The sequence below is a fragment of the Chlamydotis macqueenii genome, chromosome Z, assembly GCF_036417535.1.
Source record: "Chlamydotis macqueenii isolate bChlMac1 chromosome Z, bChlMac1.mat, whole genome shotgun sequence".
Lineage (NCBI taxonomy): Eukaryota > Metazoa > Chordata > Aves > Otidiformes > Otididae > Chlamydotis > Chlamydotis macqueenii.
Window position 1 is genome coordinate 33535727 of NC_141593.1, and position 17261 is coordinate 33552987.

A 17261-nucleotide genomic window follows, 5' to 3' on the forward strand; every position below is an offset into this window, starting at 1 on the left:
AATTTGGAGGCCACATGCAGATGACCAAATGAATTGATGACTGGAAGCCTAACACAGGCCTTGATAACTGAAAAGAACACAACCACTTCCTGAAAAGCCTTTGTTAGATGGAATATATAACCTTCATTTTTTTTTAATTAAAAAAAGCAACTTCAGAAGCCATATAATGTGCTAACATGGTATGTGCCATATCCATTTGTTATCTTTAAAACTATATAATGTACTTGACAGAAGTATTTTTGATAACAATGTTCTAATGCTGAAATTTTCCAGATTAGAGAGAGAGTGTTTCTCCACAAACAAGCAAATGAACGAGAAGATTGAGGACAAGAAGAAGATAATTAAAGACCTCTCTGAGAGACTAGGGAATAATGAAAAAACCTGCAGAGAATTACAGGAGGAACTTGCAATGGTAAGACAAAACGCCTGTGTTTAGGGTTTTTTAAACATACTGTGAACATCATGTGCATTTGCTGTGCTGAGCTGTGGAAGAGTTTTGCCATTGTGTTACTCTCATTTTACTTGTTACATTGTTTTGTAAAACATCTGTAAATATAGCTAATAGACTGGAGAAGCTAATTAGAAAGTGTATTTTAAGTGATACCACCATGTATTTAACTGAATAGTTATTTGCAGAAAACAATTATTACAAAGATATGGCTGTGAGTAAAGAGTAACTTGTGTTTGCATTCCTAGTGAAGAAGGCAATTTGTACATATGGGTTATGATTCCTTGTGAAGAATGTTCTGTCTTTCTACCCAAGCTTTTTTTCTTCTCCAAGTTTTATTAGCTACCATTGTAGACTTGTTTACTTCTATGTCATGTAACATTTTGGTTTTGGTGCAAGCATTTGACTGTAAAAATTGCTTGAAAATTGCTTGTTTGAAGATGACAAAGCAGAGGGAGGTTTTATTTGTTTTCATGTGAATTTGGCATCTTGGATGTATTTTACTGGATTATTTTCTGAAATCTTTCTGCTTTTATGTGACCAATTGGGGCCTTTCCAATGTCTCTAGCCACCTCAGCTTTGAATAACAATTTTGCCATCCTGTTGCATAGCAGCAGGGACAAAGCAAAAAACTTAGGATGAAAACCTTCTCTCCTTCCCTTGTGTATTAGCATTTACAATATTTTTATACTTAGCCAATGTGAACTTTCTTTTATGTTGGCTTGCAAATTTCTCCTCTTTCTCTATCTTGGAGCTGTGAGTATGGAAGGTTGATGTGGTCTGTTCCCTGCTGCTGACAGACATTGTGCTCAGCAGTGAGCAGGAGCAGAGACCTTCCATCACAGGATCTTCAGATTGTTGATGTCTTCTGTTCAGTTCATGGGCTTCTTCCATACATTGTCTTAGTGTTATCCACTTCCCAGACAGGTTGGTAACTAATAAGTTAAAGAAAAATTAAATAAAAGACTCTTCTTCCTGCTGGGAGAACCACAGCTTCTTCCATGCAAACATTGATGTATTAAAAGGCATTTGTTGGCCTAGTTAACCTGAAAAAGTCATCTTATCAGGCACAAAAGAAATACAAAGAGATAAAAGCAACTGTTTCCCCTAACTACAGTCAATAATGATTGCTATTTATTCATATAAAATACAATTCCAAGCTGAAAATTTTCTGTTAAGAACCTTGAGTGCTTGATAGCTATTATTGTGATATGAGTTTTCCTTTTCATTTTGTGTTCCTTAGTAAAATGTGTGTTATATCTGACAAGAATTCAGGACCAAATTCTGTTTATGATCAAGATTTCTGTTAATAGCAACAGTATTAAATGGTGTACTGAAAATCACCATTATGTTACTGAAAGGTAAAAATCAGAATAGATTGTCTCAGTTGAAAGAACTGTCTTATACAGCTGGTTGTTTTAATTGTTGTACTGGAACGATTTCAAACCACAAGACTGTCTTGAACAGGTAATAAAAATACTCATTTTCTGAGGACTTGTATTAGTGATCCCCTATGGGATTAGATTTTTATCACCTTGGATGGCTTTGTATTTTTCCTGAAGTCTTTTGTATTTGTTTGGGAAGCAGCAGTGCCTGTGTGTGGTCTTGTTTACTCAGTCTGGACAGCTTTTTGTTATTTTTCATCCCCAAATGAAAAAGCAGAAGACTGTAGCAGAAACTAAGTATAGATAACATTTCATATACTGTTATTAGGCTTCCTTAAACCTACACTAAAATTGTGTGAAAGTGGCAGTGTATTCTCTTCCCTTCATTTCCCCCTCCTACTTTCTTGGTCTATTCATTACTGTCTTATGTTTTATACTATTGTTAGACATCCTGAATATATCCTTTCCCCTTCAGTCTGGTAGTCTTGGTTTCTCACTGTACTGCTATAATACAAGTTAGTGTTTTTGTTTGTAAAATATTTAGGAAACAAAACCAAAACAATGAAGGCTCTTTGTTCTTAGGGAAGCAGGGATGAAATACATTCCTTAAAAACTTCCTATGAAAAAGAACTTTTTTTTTTTTTTTAATGGCTCAGTTGAATGTATAGTTATGCCACTTTTAATTTTAAATATCAGCATGTGGCGGAAGTTTGCCAGAAATTTGCATGAATCAGATGTGATAGGATCTGTTGGTATCAAACAAAACTGCTTATGAATGTTCAGCATGAGCAAGCTCTCCAGATTTTCATTATGTTTTTCTAGAAGAAATTAGTCTCAAGCTTATAATTATTTCCAACTAGGGTTTTTAGAAGTTTTTAGCTTGAAGAATAGGAATTTGAGAGAATGACCATTGTGATTCAGGACTTAATTTAAATTGAAACAGCCCCTGCTGTATTCCTGCCCCATGGAAAGAATAAGATGTGTCTCTAATAATTTTAAAAGTTACTCAGGATATTTACATTTCTGGCACCTAGTAGTGGATGATCTTTAATTCTTAGTACTAGACAAGCAGAAAATGTTGAACCTTTATTTTATGAGAAATGTATATTGAAACTTGAGGAGCTTGCTGATTCACCAGAATGCATATTAGAAAATTTAAGTAATTAAAAATAGTGTATTTTAGTTTAAATTTCTTTAATTTGGAAAAACTCTGTGTTAATTTCCTCCCCTTTGTATAGATACTATCAGGAGTAGCATAATTAGTGTGTAAGTAGTGTAACAGATTACACTCAGGGTCTGTCTTTTTTCATGTGGCATATAAATCTTTCTCTTACAGCCATGCATGCAGTCATGTGCTCTATACTTCTCAGCTGTCTGTAATAGCCTTATAGATTATTTTAAGCTGAAAGTCAGAAGTGTTTGAAAATCTAGTTCCTGGACATAGGCATTAACCATTGTTCTTTAACAGAAGTTTCTTAAAGTATTGACTGAACAGACAATTAAACACCCTAAAGGTTATGATTCTGTTCTGCAAATTCTGTGGAGTAGAATCTGGTGCTCAATGGCAAAGATGTAAGTCTGATCTAGATGATTACTGTGAACAGAGCTTTTTCTTTCAATTTAAAAAAGTTGAGAAGCAGTCTTCATTAATTTTGCGCTAATGATTGTTGAATGTTATGTTGCCTTGATTCTTGTTTTGCTTGCCTTAACTCGGAGGTGAAGTGTTTCTACCCAGATGCTACTTCTGTTAGTGTCCTAATTTAAGAATACCAGTCAAGCATGTGCTCAAATGATCTTCTAAAAGAAACCAATTTTGTAATTTATTCTGGAAGTAGGGAGGTCACTCAAGCTGTGATGTCCCAGTGTTTGAAGCTGAGCATCTAAAAAATGCTTTTAAAGTTTCCAGTTCTTGAAAAATGTTCTCACACTAAAAAAAAACCAAACCCCAAAACCCTAAGAGATAGTTCAGAACATTCTCTCCTATCAAAAGGTCATTACAAATCTCTCTTTAGGGGCCTAGAATAGTTCCGTATAAAACTTGAGCATTTTTGATTAATTTTATTTCAGGTAATTAAAACCGAGACACTAAATTTCTTGAGAAATTGTATTTAATTTACACATGACTAGATACTTCTTATAGAACCCTCTATAGGAGGGGTCTCTGGAAAATTCTAGCTTATATAAGAAGATTAAATATTCAATAGTTAGATAACTTGATCAAAAATAAATAGTAGCCTAAGGAGGGAGATTGTCAGTGAGGGTTTGGATTTGTTTTTTACACTGCAATTTATGCTTTATTGCTTAAAATTTGTGCCACTATTCAGAACATCACTCAAGTAAAACCCATTTTTTGTTGATGTGGACCAGTCATTTGGAACCTTTTTCTATAAGTGCTTTGGTTTGGTTCCTCCAAGGTCATGCCTGGTAAACATTCTGATGGCTTTTGTGAAGAATTTACCCAAAAGCTTTTCAAGGAGTATCTGAACACACTTCTTGTTGATGCCTGTGTGGGTGGTTTTGGTTTTGGCACTTGCTCTGCCATCACCAGATGGGATTTGTACTGTTAGACCATGTGCAAGAGAATGACACAGGAAAATCCCTGTAACTGTAAACAAAGTAGAGAAAATTCTCTTTGGAATAATGGCAGTTCATTGCAGGACTGGACCTCGGTTCCCTGCACAATACTACCAGGGTTTTAATAAGTTGATTTTAAAAGGGCTTCAAACTCCTACCTTTATGTTTATTTTTTAAATGTTATAAAAAGCAGCGTGGCTAGCAGATCAAGGGAGGTGATTCTACCCCTCTACTCTGCTCTCATGAGAACCCATCCGGAGTACTGCATCCAGCCGTGGAGCCCATAACATAAGAAGGACATGGACCTGTTGGAGCAAATCCAGGAGGGCCATGAAGATATCAGAGGGCTGGAGCACCTCTTCTATGAGGACAGGCTGAGACAGTTGGGGCTGTTCTCAGCCTGGAGAAGAGGAGGCTACCGGGAGACCTTATAGCAGGCTTCCAGTGCCTAAAGGGAGCCTATAAGAAAGATGAGGATGAGCTTTTTTAGCAGGGTCTGTTGTGATAGGACAAGGGGAAATTATTTTAAACTAAAAGAGGGTAGATTTAGACTAGACATAAGGAAGAAATTTTTACAATAAGGGTGGTGGAACACTGGTACAGGTTGCCCAGAGAGGTGGTGGATGCCCCATCCCTGGAAACATTCAAGGCCAGGTTGGAGGGGGCTCAGAGCAACCTGATCTGGTTTGAGACGTCCCTGCTCCTTGCAGGGGGGTTGGACTGGATGACTTTTAAAGGTCCCTTCCAACCCAGACTATTCTATAATTTTATGTTTGTTGAACTTGAGATACAGATGCACATTTGCAGCATCAGGTCATGTAGGCTATTCTAGAAGTGTGTGTAGTGTTTGTGTTTATTTTATTAAACAATGGCTTTTGGGAGATGCTGAAAAATAAATGGGACTTGATTTCTGTCCTGGAACAGGTGATGGAATAATACTGAAATGAAATACTGCTAGTTAGAGAAGATACTTCTTCAACCAAGGTAGTAGGGAATTGCCCAGATAAATGCAAATACCCTGCTTCTAGACAATTAGCATAATTCTGACAGTGAGTGGAATAGTTTTTTTAAGTAGTAGGTTTTCCTAATAATTCTGGTTATCCTTACGGTTAAGGACACAACGCATTTAGAAAAAAGATTTTCTGCTGGTTGGAGCCTACAGTACTTGTAATGAAAAATACTTCACTTTTATTTAATTTCTTTAGAAGTGTGGTTGTCTTTTAAAATTTATGGTTAAGTAAATATGTTGCCAAAACATTTTTTTTTACCAAAAACTCTTCTGTCCTCAAGGGAAATTTTGTGATAATTATACCTTCTCGGAGATACTAAGCTTGACTTGGGGAAGCATTTTATATGATACAATTCGGCATATATTCTGGGTTCAGAAAGTATGACTTTGCTCCTGTATTGTTTGGTTTCTAGCCTCCTATTCTGAATATTTTGTGAGGGAGAGAATTGTGTTTGTGGGATATAGGAAATACTCCTAGTATAGTTTGAGAATTTTAAATTCTGTAGTGTTTGTGCAAACTTCATAAGATTCCCTTTTCCTTTTCAAAGTAAAGACTTAGGTATACTTACTGTGTTTGTTCAGCCTGAAGAAAAGAAAACTAAGGGAGTTATAGCTACTGCCATGAACTATCAAATGGGTGCTAATGGAGAAGATGGAGCTACACTCTCCTTAGAACTGTGCAGTGAAAGTATGAGAGACAACGGAAGATTTAGAAAGGGAAATTCTAATTACCTGTAAGGGAAAAAAAAAAAAATCACAATGAAGATTGTGAGATACTGGAGCAGGTTGCCTGGAGGGGTTTTTGAAGCTTCATCCTTGAGGATACTGAAAATGACTGGACATGGCTCTGAGCAACCCAATCTGACTTCAAGCGTGGGCCTGGTTGGAGTGGGGAGTGGGACCAGATGACCTCCAGAGATCCTGTCAGCTTAAATTATTCCATGCTTTTATGACTAGACATTCTTATTAAATACCTGTCAGTGAGACATAAGAAATTAGATTGATATATTCAGAACCTTTTGGACTCTTAGCAGTGCCTGAACTTTCAGCACTGTTGTTTGTAGTATTTTTATTCAATTTCCAATAATGGGGACAATGATTGAAAACGGGAGTTAGAAAGGAAAGATACTAAATACTTTGCAGCTGAAATGTAGAGAAACAGGCTAGTCTAAGGAATTTCCTTTTGATCTTTATTACTGTTGAAAAAGAGACAAATTGGCTTAGGGAGTGTAGGTGCAGTTAGCAAATAAAGCGCAGAGAAGTGGTGACGGCTGAATAGACTGCAATACACTGACTAAATTGTGGTAAATTAACTAAACCAAATGAAAAAATTGGATGAGGATATTAAAAAAAAGTTGTCACATTTGACTTTTATGTGGGAATAGGTTTTTCTGGGCAGATTTAGTCTGACCTTGTCTGTGCTGGAGTTATTTACATAAAAAAAAAGTATTTATTTTATTGTGATGCTGGTGATACTGTTATATTTTCTTATGTGTAACATGTGAGGTCTTTGAGATTATATCAGTACATGAGAGTAAATGATTTTAATGTGTTTGCGTCCCATGAAATATTTTTACGGTAACTCAGCAATTACAAGGTCTATGTATATTGATAATTTTATAAAGTAAGAATTAAAATTTAGTTATTTTTGAATATATAGAACTGTTTTGGAAATTCTTTATGAAGTGTAGTACAAACTCTCAAACAAGGAAAGGCTTGTAAATGCTACAGGGGACCTAACACTGAAATACACATATGAATAATATATTAGTTGATATACAGTACATATAATTAAAATTGAAAGAGTAAAGCAAATTTATAAAATATTTAAACTGAATAGTGAAGAACACTGCAGAGAATTAAATGCATTTCTTGATTTTTAGCCTGACAGTTATATGCTACCAGTATGTAGCAGTTTTCTTGAGGAGGATGTTTCCCACACTTGAGAAATTGACTGGATCCTTGCACATTCAGTGAAGCATGACTAAAGCAATAGTTTATAGATTTGATAGAAACAGTAGGATTTTTCTCAATAGAAAAAAGATAATCTTCCATCACCAAGTAGAAATGAAAATTACTCAAAGTTTTTAGAATTTAGAACAAAAATAAATTGTGTAATTAAAAGTATTGAGACATCTTTGAATATAACTTTTGTAATAAGAAAATGGTGAAGTTATTTAAATATAATTTCCTCTTGGTTTGAGAGGGAGAGCTTGTTGGAGGGTTTTTTTTTTTGTTGTTGTTTGTTCTCTAAACTACTGAGATGTATTACTTTTTGTTAGTCAGCTACTAAAATTGTACATTTCTTTGAGAAGTCAAAACTATGTCTATTCAAGATGACCTTAGTCTTGTCTGGCATTAAGGATTCATGTCTTTGAAAATGGCAAGTTTTGGTATGAGATATAAATGGAAGGAATTATTGAATATAGTCTTTCTATTGTAGTAATTTAAAAATGTGCTGTAATTCCTTTCTACACTCAGAATAAAGCCAATGTCTTAATTTGAACAATAGGCTACACTTAGTGAACAGCTTTCTTTAAGAAAATTCAGTGACAGGAGCTGAAGGACTCTTCTGCTTTATATTCCATGCATAAGGAGGAGTTTTTGATATTGAAGAAATCACTATCAAGCATGGAAGATACTAACAATTGAAGTAGGCAGGTTTGCAATGAGAGTAGGTGTGGGATTTGACTGAGTGCCAAATAATGAATTTTTAGCCCGTCTGCCAGTAGTTTGGTGTCTTTCTGGATGCCCTTGTAGGATGTAACAATAGATTTCATGGCTTGCATAGACAGCAGCAGTTAATTAATGTTCATTAAGGTGTTTTTAAAGGAGAAGACAATCAAGACTAAGTTTTAATACAACCATTTTTCATTTTTCTTCTGAATACCTGAAGCCTTTAGTTCTATTTTAAGTGTGTTTCAGAGTTCTGTGTTACTTATTTGTGATCTCACGTTAGGTGTCTTGGCTCAAGAAAAGGAGTAATAAGAAATATAGCAGGAATTTAAATTTAAAGAGGAATAAAAATACTATTGTGGTCTGTATTTCTTTTGTTTCCTATTTTAATGGTTTTCTTTTTTCCCCCCTCTTGTCTTGTCTCTATCTTCTGTCAAATAAAGGCCAAGAAACACCAGGTCTTTCTAACAGAGACGTATGAAAACAACATGAGAGAGCTGGAGTTGCTCTTGGACAGCTTTGCTATGTCAGGCCAGCGGACAGCAGGTTAGTTGAAGGTATAAAATGACAGATGCATCTGTCAATGTTCCAAAGTCACTACATTGTGGGAATTCTGCAGATGCCTCTTGCATTCCCTCTTCTCAACATGCTTTGATTTGATGACATGATAAGAGCAGTTCTCACAGCAGTCAAATGGCCTTGCTAGCTGAGAAAGGGTGACGGAATGTGGACCTGCTGTTGTCAGCCCAGAGCTTGATTTACAAATGCTGGGGTGTATATGATCGGTCAGAAAAGGGCTCACTTGCTGTGCTCTGAATCCAACTGAGAAAAAAGTCCTTACAGTATACCTGCAAAGGGAACAGATGTTTTGCCTGAACTGAGCCAAATTCCAAGGCAACCTTCAGCAACTTAAAGGTCATATATTCACAAAGGTTGTGTAGGACACATGGTACAACACAATACTTCTTACTGTTGATTGTGGACTAGTATTATATTGCATTCATTTGATCTAATACAGAACAAATATTTGTTTATTTTGATTAAAATTAATTGTAAGTCAGTGATTGTCACTTTGCTACCTACGTTTATATGTAATTATTGTGTGAAATTCAACAAACTGCTGCCTGCTTAAACGTTTGAAATAGTGGCTAACATAAACCAGCTGAACTTTAGCATCAAAGCTAGTAATTTTTAAAAAAGTTAAAATAGTATACTTTAAAAAAATCTTCATTTAAAACTATCTATAAAACTTTTCTCTGTGTGGTTCCTGATGAGAACAAATCACATGCTAGACGCAATCACATGCTTCCAACTCACAGAGCAAGTAAACTGGCAGAAAACAGGCAAAATATTGTTTAAAAGCTAATGGGTTTGTTTTATGTAAATTGTGATTATATATTTCTACACTTCTTAGCAACAGTGGACAGAAACGGGTCATATAGTACCTTTAAATGAGGATGCAACTTTTGGTATCTTCACAAAAATATTTTTTTAGGGCTTGGTACTGTTAAAATTGAAGAAAGGAAGTTCTGGAGATTTCTGTCGTCCTTAAAAGCCTCGCCTTGAATTTGTGATGCATTGATTTCCTCACATGGGGCTAGATGATTTTTTTTTTTTTAACTTGGGAACTGGTACCAGTTTTTTTCTGTGATTATGAATGTAATTTCTGTGGGCAATACCTGTAGGTTTACTGTAGATACGTCAGACTGAAAAGCTTTTCGAAACTTATGTTTACCTCAATCTTGCAAAGTTCCACATGCCCAAAGAGGCTTCAGCAATTCTGAGGGGAGCTGTATGCTGCTGCCGGAGTGCCGTTTCCAAAGCGGTAATTGTCTTTTTGGGTAGATTTTCTGTTCTCCCTAGTGGTAAAACTTGCAGAGAATAGCTTTGACCTGTTTCTATAGTATTAGAGATTCAGTAACAGTAACTTCAGTATTAATTTGCTTTGTTTGAGGTAAACTTTGAAAGGTCTTGTTTTCAAGAGATTTTTTTTTTTTTAAGCTTTAGCGTCTCTAGAGAGGCTCAGTTGAGGCAGAAAGTCAAATGTAGCGCTGCTGTGGATTGAGTCTTTACAACTGATATTAAAATGGACATTGAGTAAGATGTTGTACATGCTTACTATGCTTCTACATGTAAAGCTTGTAGAATTTTTAATGCTGTTGCCTTACTGTGTTATGCTTACAAATTTATTATGTAACAGTATTTCTTTCAATTTTGAAAAAAAAGTTTAATCCTATTTGAAATAGGAGTGCCTACATGCCAATAAAAGTAAAAATCTGAAATAAAGATTTGTAGTCTATTAGTCATGAGGGGCTACATGAGCCACAGCTGGCTGGGCAGTCTGTCTTTTTTGTTTTTGTTTTTAACTTTCAACTCCAGTAGTTGAGATATCTACTTAAAAATCTGTCAATATTAAAGGTCCAGACCCTTCATTTAAGTACTAAGTGAGCTATACTGTATACGTTCCAAAAAAAAACCCAAACTTAAATCAATGTCTTCTCCTTTTTGAGTGACCTTTATAAATTTTCCACAGCGTTGTTATTCTTATTGGGCAATTTGCATGATTTCATTTTGTCCCTGTTCAGTTTATCATATTTTGCAGTTATTCAGCAGCATGGTTTATGCTTAGGGAAGTTTGTGTTCATATCAGGGGGAAAAAAAAATGTGGTTGTAGTAATCTGGATAAAAAGTGAACTAAGTATAAAGTGCTAAGAGTGTTACCTGCTTTGAGTTAGTGTCATCATTTAATGCTGGCCACCAGTACTGTTTTGGTCAAAAATCTAAAACACTGCACCATATGAGCTGCTATGAGGAAAATTAACTCTATCCTAGCCAGGCCCAGTACTGTTACTAGAGAGTCTGAAGCAGCAGGTGTAAGAATTTACTCACTGGTATACCTCCTGTCAGACTCCTATTGAACCTGGCATTTTCCCAAAGTTCTTCCCCCGAACTCCTAGGTGATACTGGGCAAATGCTTCAAGTATTGGGGTTTTTTTTCCCCTAATTGCTGAAGTAGGGCCTCTGCAGTAAGAGTGCCATTTAGTTTATGTTGCATGTCTCCTGCATAGTTGTAAGAAGACAGACAACATCTGGCCTGTATTAAAGCTGTAGGTTTGTTTTCAGCTAGTGCAGGAAGGTGGAATCTGGTATTTCTGTTGGCAAACTGGGCTGCCTAGAAAATAGAGTTGCAGCAAAGGCAAGGAGTGCCAGCATGGGAAGTTTACTGGCAAAAGTCTGATTTTGGGAAACATGATGTAAATTAAGATAGTTCAGAGGCATGTTTCAGTGACAGCATTGTAGGTTGGGACTTTGGAAATGAAGATAACATGATTTAGAAAGATTGACGGAAACTGTGGCATGGAGGACAACCAATAGATTAATTTAATAGGTGGTATTTTAAACTGAATGAAAATTGTGAGTAGAAGTATGGAAGAATAGTACTTTCTTCTGTGCAACAAGATCACTGCAAAATGTTCTTACAATGGGTAGTAGTGAGAAGTTGCTCTTGTATTTGAGAAGACAGGACTGGAGCCCTGTGCATCCTTAATTATAGCTGTGGTTAAGTTATAAAAATGATAGCAAGGTGTTACTAGTATCTTTCTTAAATGTGAAATCTAAACTTCTCACAAAAGGTCAGATTTTATTAATTCTTCATAAGTTGATTCTAAGTGTAACATTGCTGTTTGGGACATCTCTAGGACTCAGCAATTTGGTTAGCGGCACTGGAGTCCCATGAGATTATTTTGCTTTTCCCTGGCTCTGTAGACCGTTAGAAACTGTGGTAAATAGATCTCCAGTGGAATGGCTGATAGGACAGAGCAGAAGTCTGTCACTGGGACATGTGTTCTTTTTTAATTCATTTGCATGCTGTAGAACAGATCTATCTCCTGTTACTAAAAGCAATCTTGCAAACCTGCATTGTTTTAACTAGGTGTGACTTTGACAGTACAGTTGGCTGGCAAGACAAAGTGAAAAGCTAGCATCCAATCTAAATAGTACTCTGTACTTTCTGGTATTATCAAAGGGTTGGGAGAGAAAAGGCTAATTAATTGAAAAAATTTTCAGAATGGCTGTTTGCAATACTTTCCAACTTGTGCATGTGTCTAAGTTTTCCACTGGTTATCATTGGTACATTATGTGTAGCCTTCAGGACAAATCTATAATTTTTGTATAATGCTTTGAGTAGAATATAATGTTATTAGATAACATTAACCATAGAATCTTAAAAAAAACCCAAACCTCCAAGTCTGTAAGTGCAGCTCCTCTAGGTAACAAAGTTTTATGGAGAGCCAAAGAAAAGGCTTAGAATTTAGTACCTGATTTGACTTTATAAGCCACCCTAGGTGACACTGACCTTTCAGAGGTGATAAAAACCTGTATCATCATTTGATTTTACTGGGAGTTAATGATTGTTTGGCCTCTGTGGACTTAAAATGCTACGGATTTTTTCACTTCTTTTGCAAAATAAGGATACTATTAGTGTTGGTAAAAATAGTTTTGCTTGTAGAATATGTTAAGATTTGTGGAAAAGACGATACTGTAATTTGTTACAAAATAAGTTTATAAATGCTGCATACTAATATAAATAATGCTAAGAAAAATCTGTCAATAACCTGATATTTTGCTGCAACACCAGAAAAAAATGAGTAGTTTGTTCTTGGAAATTTAATATCAACTGACATCTTGTGACCTCTTGATCAATACAGTGGTGTTTTACTTTCTTAGCACATTGTACTACAGGCCTTGGAATGCTCAAACTTGTTCATATGTCCCTAATTAAGGCAACCAGATCAGAAGTCTCCATCTAAAGGTTTAATAAATAAGTGTAGTGTGTATATAGTGGATATATCAGCTTTAAGATTTATAATTGAAACATTATGTAGGACTTTGCAGACAGATAGTAATTTTTTTATTATTATTTCCTTTGGAATGAAATTCAAGATCATTTAAAAGGTTTTTAAGACCTCTCCAAGCATAACATAGTCATGTGATCCTTGGCTCAGTAAAGTTTTGAGTAAATTAAGTACTACATTATAATATGCATGCTTAGTCACAACAGCAAAATAATGTCAGGAAAAGTGTAACATACTTAACTTTCAGACAACATGTTTTTCAAAGTGTGTTATTGTGTGCTTTTAAAGTTGGCTGGTCTGACTTGACCACAGTAGAAATTACATGCGAGACTGCATACCAAGAACATTAGGTAGAAATGTAATCCAGAATTTACAGTTCTGTATCTTGTATTAAACCTTTTATACAAATGTCTTTCAGCTGCATTTGCTGTGAAAGTATGGCTGCATCTCTTGTGGCAAACAAGGGTGCTGTTCAGTGTTTTGTATTGTCACTAAAGCTCAAACTAATTTTAATGCCTCTCATCCAGGGTGAGTAGTTTTCTCTCTGTGGCTTTAAGGCTTAATTTTCATTCTGTATTTTCTTCAGGCACTTATAAGGACAGAGATAAACCTCTGAGCTTCTCTGTCCTTGAGTCTTTGAGGTGTACCTTGACAGCTTACCAGAACAAGCTGGAAGATATGTCTAATGAGGTAACACTTACATTGTTTGGCTCCATATGTATTGCCTTCGGCCTGCAGCAGTATGTACACTTTGCCTCTAAAAAAAGGTCAGAAGAGTAGGAATGTTGACTAGATAGCTTCACGTATACCCAAAGATATAATCTCTGTCACTAGTATTTTTCTAAGCTTACCCTACAGTGAAGTTTCACTTACATTTGATGGTACAGGGAGAAAAGGTTTTTTTTCTTTTTTTTTTTTTATTTTAAATGTAATTTGTTTTTGTTTTCACATTAAACCTGTTTAGTTATTATTTTCAATAAACATTAAGGAAAATGTACCACTCATAACTAGGATTTCAGTTAAAAGATGATGATTTAAGAGTTGAGCAGTGTATACTGCAATATTCCTAAATGTGCCACACTTGAGCCTCAATGGTCATTGCTATCAGTTACGTAAATGTTCATGCCCTTGTACATTTTAAAAGTGGCATATTTTCTGAGATGAGTGTGTTTGTGATGAGATATCTTTTGGAGGTATTTTGAGTTTTTTTTTCAAGTAAAATAGAAGTGTGACAGTACTTTCTTTAAATTACCTAAGACAGTAATGGCATTATTTCAATTTTGGAAGTCTTACCCTTGAAAAAAAATAAAATGTTTTCCATACAGTCCTACTGACCTTCTATTTCATTGACTGAAAAGTCACAATCTTGCATTTGTTTTCTCATTTGTATTGCTAATGTGATTAAATTAATACTCTTGGGTGTAAATGTTTTATGAGTTTGTGGCTTTAAAGGCTGTAGAGAGAAATTAACTGCATTGTTAATTTCTGTACAAACTTGTAATCAGCTTATCTATGAATAAATTTGGCAAATACAGAAAAGCAAGATGTGATAAGATTGTAAAAATACCAGTACTGTTTTCTTGTTTCTAGATTTTGTCTTTTGTCAACTGCATAGTCTAGCTAGTCACTCACAACGTTTAAAAAAAAAAAAAAAGAAAAAGAAAAAATCAGAAGAAAAGTATATCAGCTTTGCCCCTTTTATTGGGAAAAGAATCGTCTCCCACAAGACCTTTGAGTTTGTTCAACGGGCGCAAAAATAGGTGGCCATGGAAACAATTATACTTTTGTAAACAGCAAGCACTGTTAGGTCTCTCCCAGTGAGATAAGAGAACCGATGTGTACAGTCATTATGAAACTCTTCTGAGACCCAAGTCTGGAAGCTGCAGAGTAACTAGGAACATATTACCCACAGCGAATTGTTATTTGGGAGGAGGAATGTCACGTGACAGGCAGCACAGTTGAAAAGTCGACTCAGCAGGCTTTGGCTTAGTGATGTGCTTTGTTGTGAAACTGTGCCAGAGACAGCAGTGGGGAGACCAAGGGGGTGGCTGCTAAGAAAGCAAAGAGAGTATTCTGACAGAAAGAAGAATGAACTGTCAAGGAAAATAAATCGCAAGCAGAGCAGGACCAACTGATGACCTGCCACAAGACTTCCCAGTAGGACTGTGTGTGACTGACCCTGAAGTTGTCATACGGAGCCAGAGATCACTGAGCACCTTCATGGTGCACAGAAAGGGCAGTCCTCTGTCCTTCTTGCTTATCCCCACCCCCATAGCTTTTGGCTTTTTATATACTAGATATGGTTAGTAATAAAACTCTTTAATAATACAATAATGCACAAAGGGACTATGAAGGGCACTGTGCAATAAAACCAGGATGTTTTAATACCAGCAATAAGAGTTTAGTTTTGAGTAATTATGTGGTGGTTCTTTTTATAGAGAGATTTTCAACAAGACCCTGCATATTGATGGATTTATTAATACATGTGTACGCCTGTATGTACATGTGAAATATGCCGGTAAACTTGTTATGTATCACCTTTAATTTACTGTGTTAAACATTAGATTAAATTATCTAGTTCATTCGTGTGACTGAGAATTATATAAGTGTTGTGTTTTTGACAGATAACAAGCTTTTGACTTTCCATATAGTACAGAGGCTAGAATATGTTTAGGGAGAGAGAGAAGGCTAGTAAACCAAGAAAAAGACTGGAAATATTCCGATAGCATTCTGTAATTTACTGTAATTATTTCTAAGCATTCTGCCAGGTCTCCTGATTTGAAGTCAAACAAAAATATAATTTCTGAAGTAATTGGTAAATTTTGTAAATGGAGTATTTTACTTCTGAGTTGTTTGCTCAAATGCTGACAATAACCTACACTATAATACACCTCTATTAAATGCTTTCTTTTAGACATCTGTATTGCTAACTTCATTGTCAGGTAGCCAAAGATACAAATTATAATGATGTGTTGTTATCTTTTTTGATAGTGAAAAGTGAAGCTAGAATACATTATGGTAATGAGTTACCTCTAAGGTGGTTGCTTGTTAACACCACAAACAATTCAGTAGTCACCATGCCTCTTGGGAACATTGCTGCTTTTTATGGGTGTATGAGTACTATCCAGTGCTCAGTAAGAAGTAGAGACCACGCTCATAACTGGACAATTTCTGCAAATGGCAACTGACTTTGAAAACTTACTTTCTCAAACCACTCACCCAACCGTAATCTGAGTTCACTAAATTTTCAAATGCATTTCAAAGTCTGGGGTTTTGTCAGATATTTTGAGAGTTGATGGGAAAGCTAATAGTGGACTCAGTTTGGGATTCTGCCACTCCTATTTGTCTTAAATATATAAAAGTTACTTAGTACTTTTGTAATGGTACAATATTTAAATTGTGTGGAGTATAAATATTGTCAAAGGAATTAAAACCACTTTTTTTTTTAAGTTTATATACAGAATTCTTCCTTTATATTCAAGGATTGTGTAAACTTTCTGTAAAAGCCTGTTTGATCACCATATTTTTCACAGCTTCGAAAAATGAATGCTTTGTGTGAAAAGATGACAAAAGAACTTGAGATATCCAAAGAGAAAATGTGTGCTCTAAGTCAAGACCTTAAGGTATGGTTTCATGAACTTAACATAAAATTTGAAAGTTCTGCAAAAAGTGTCTTTCCGGATTTAAGGTATCTTTATTTCTTATCAGAATAAGCCTCTGTATCATCGTATTCTGTTGAGCAGACTAGTTTACCTTGCATGCTGCTTTATTCTTAGACTACATAACTGATCATTTCATTGATTGGACTTCTGAAAGAATTTGAAATAGATTTATTTTCAGAGTATTGTTTTATATTGAAATTAAAATCAGTAATTTTTTTCTCTTAACTTTTTCTCAGGAATAGGAGAAGATAATTTAATTACCTCTTTTCATGTGAAAGTACTTTTTATTAAAGCTGTCCTTCCTTTTTTTTTTTTTTTGTGTTTATCAAACAAGTTCATGTATGAGGCATCGGGTCATCCTTAACAGTTGTACAATGTGCAGCCCAAAATTTCTTAGAGTAAAATCTACCTGGGAACTGATAAAAACACCTGAGAACTCCTTCCTTTATTTTCTGAGCAAGAATTTTTTTTTTGTCTCTGTTTTTGTTTGACACACCACTTTGGTAATGTCCTGTCTGGTTACATCAGTGGCTGAAGGAGTGAGGAAGTCTGAGGTCATGGTTAAACTTAATCTCCCAGCTAGCAGTGCATTATATTACTGCTGAAATAGAGTATCTCTACTCCCATTGTTTCTCAGATCCTTTTGCTGGGGAT

The 17261-nt window shown here is 35.4% G+C and overlaps 1 protein-coding gene across 5 annotated transcripts in view; it reads left to right on the forward strand.

Annotated features, from left to right (window-relative positions):
- The window catches only part of CCDC171 (coiled-coil domain containing 171), a 162078-nt gene that overhangs the window by 40738 nt on the left and 104079 nt on the right, over nt 1-17261 (forward strand). For all 5 annotated transcript variants that reach the window (XM_086770830.1, XM_086770829.1, XM_086770832.1 and 2 more), the window contains 4 exons: nt 274-412; nt 8536-8638; nt 13532-13635; nt 16479-16568. In XM_086770830.1, coding sequence (XP_086626956.1) covers nt 274-412; nt 8536-8638; nt 13532-13635; nt 16479-16568 — 436 coding nt within the window. The remainder of the gene's footprint in view (nt 1-273; nt 413-8535; nt 8639-13531; nt 13636-16478; nt 16569-17261) is intronic.